The sequence below is a fragment of the Marmota marmota genome, unplaced genomic scaffold (genome assembly GCF_001458135.2).
Source record: "Marmota marmota marmota unplaced genomic scaffold, marMar, whole genome shotgun sequence".
Taxonomy (NCBI): Eukaryota; Metazoa; Chordata; class Mammalia; order Rodentia; family Sciuridae; genus Marmota; species Marmota marmota.
The window spans coordinates 6020528-6021463 of NW_026000305.1; the positions used below are offsets into that span (position 1 = coordinate 6020528).

At 52.1% G+C, this 936-nt stretch overlaps 1 protein-coding gene across 1 annotated transcript in view; it reads left to right on the forward strand.

Annotated features, from left to right (window-relative positions):
• The first annotated feature begins 362 nt into the window (after positions 1-362).
• The window catches only part of Brwd3 (bromodomain and WD repeat domain containing 3), a 124831-nt gene continuing 124257 nt past the window's right edge, over positions 363-936 (forward strand). Inside the window, exon 1 of the mRNA XM_048797288.1 lies at positions 363-536. Coding sequence (XP_048653245.1) covers positions 363-536 — 174 coding nt within the window. The remainder of the gene's footprint in view (positions 537-936) is intronic.

Here is a 936-nt window from a genome sequence, read left to right on the forward strand (position 1 = left end):
CTTGCATATACAGATTTCCATAACCAGGCCATACTTAAAAAAAAAAAAATCCTTAAGTAGTCGGATGTTTGAAAACACGATAAAAGCTATCCAATAGGAATGGGACAGATATAGCTTATGTTAAACTTTCAGAAGGAGTAAATGCTTCATGGCTGACAGAAAATTTCTCAAGCAATCTTTTTCAGAATCGGGGGACATTTTAAGTAGTCTTGTAACAATTTTAGCACCACACTCGGGACCCGTAAGTACAGCATTTTCAATTGGTACAAAAATCATGTTTTCTTCTCTCAATCATAATGCCCATTATGGGCTAGCCTCCTGTTGGTGGGGGAGGGAGAAAAACAAAACCGCTTAGGTGCCCCATGAAGGCAACTGAGTCTAGGCAGCCCCCCACAAGTTCTTCACCACCCAAGCAGGAAGAATTCTCTGCCGGAAAGGGCCCAACTGCCCTCACAGGAATGGCAAGCGAGTCCAGAGCTCGCGGACGCCAACGCCACCACAGAGTTCTACGGCGGTTGCCAGAGCGTCGGTTGTCAGTTAGCACCTCCTTCTCCTTTCTAGAGCCGTAGCTAGGCAACCCTCAGTCCTCTGGAAGAGCTAAAGTCAGGCGTTTGCGTTAGTGCCTCTGGCGGCGACCAGCGAGTGCTGCAGGCTTGTTTCAACGTTTTTACCCTCCCCTCTCTCCACCCCCTTTGCCCCCGCCCACCCCTCCGCGACTTCGGCTCCTCCCTCCTCTTCTCTCTCCCTCTCCTTCCTCCTCCGCCTCCTCAGCTCTTGGGCTAGAATATCTATGGGTGGAAACGTGATGCGATGAATTCGAGAGAGACCGAAACTGGGACGAGGAGTGCGGCGGAAGCGGCGGGACTCCCGGGCATGGGGGCTTCACCACAATAGAGGCAGGCCTCCACCCGCCCCCGCCAACCCCTCCGAAGCGAG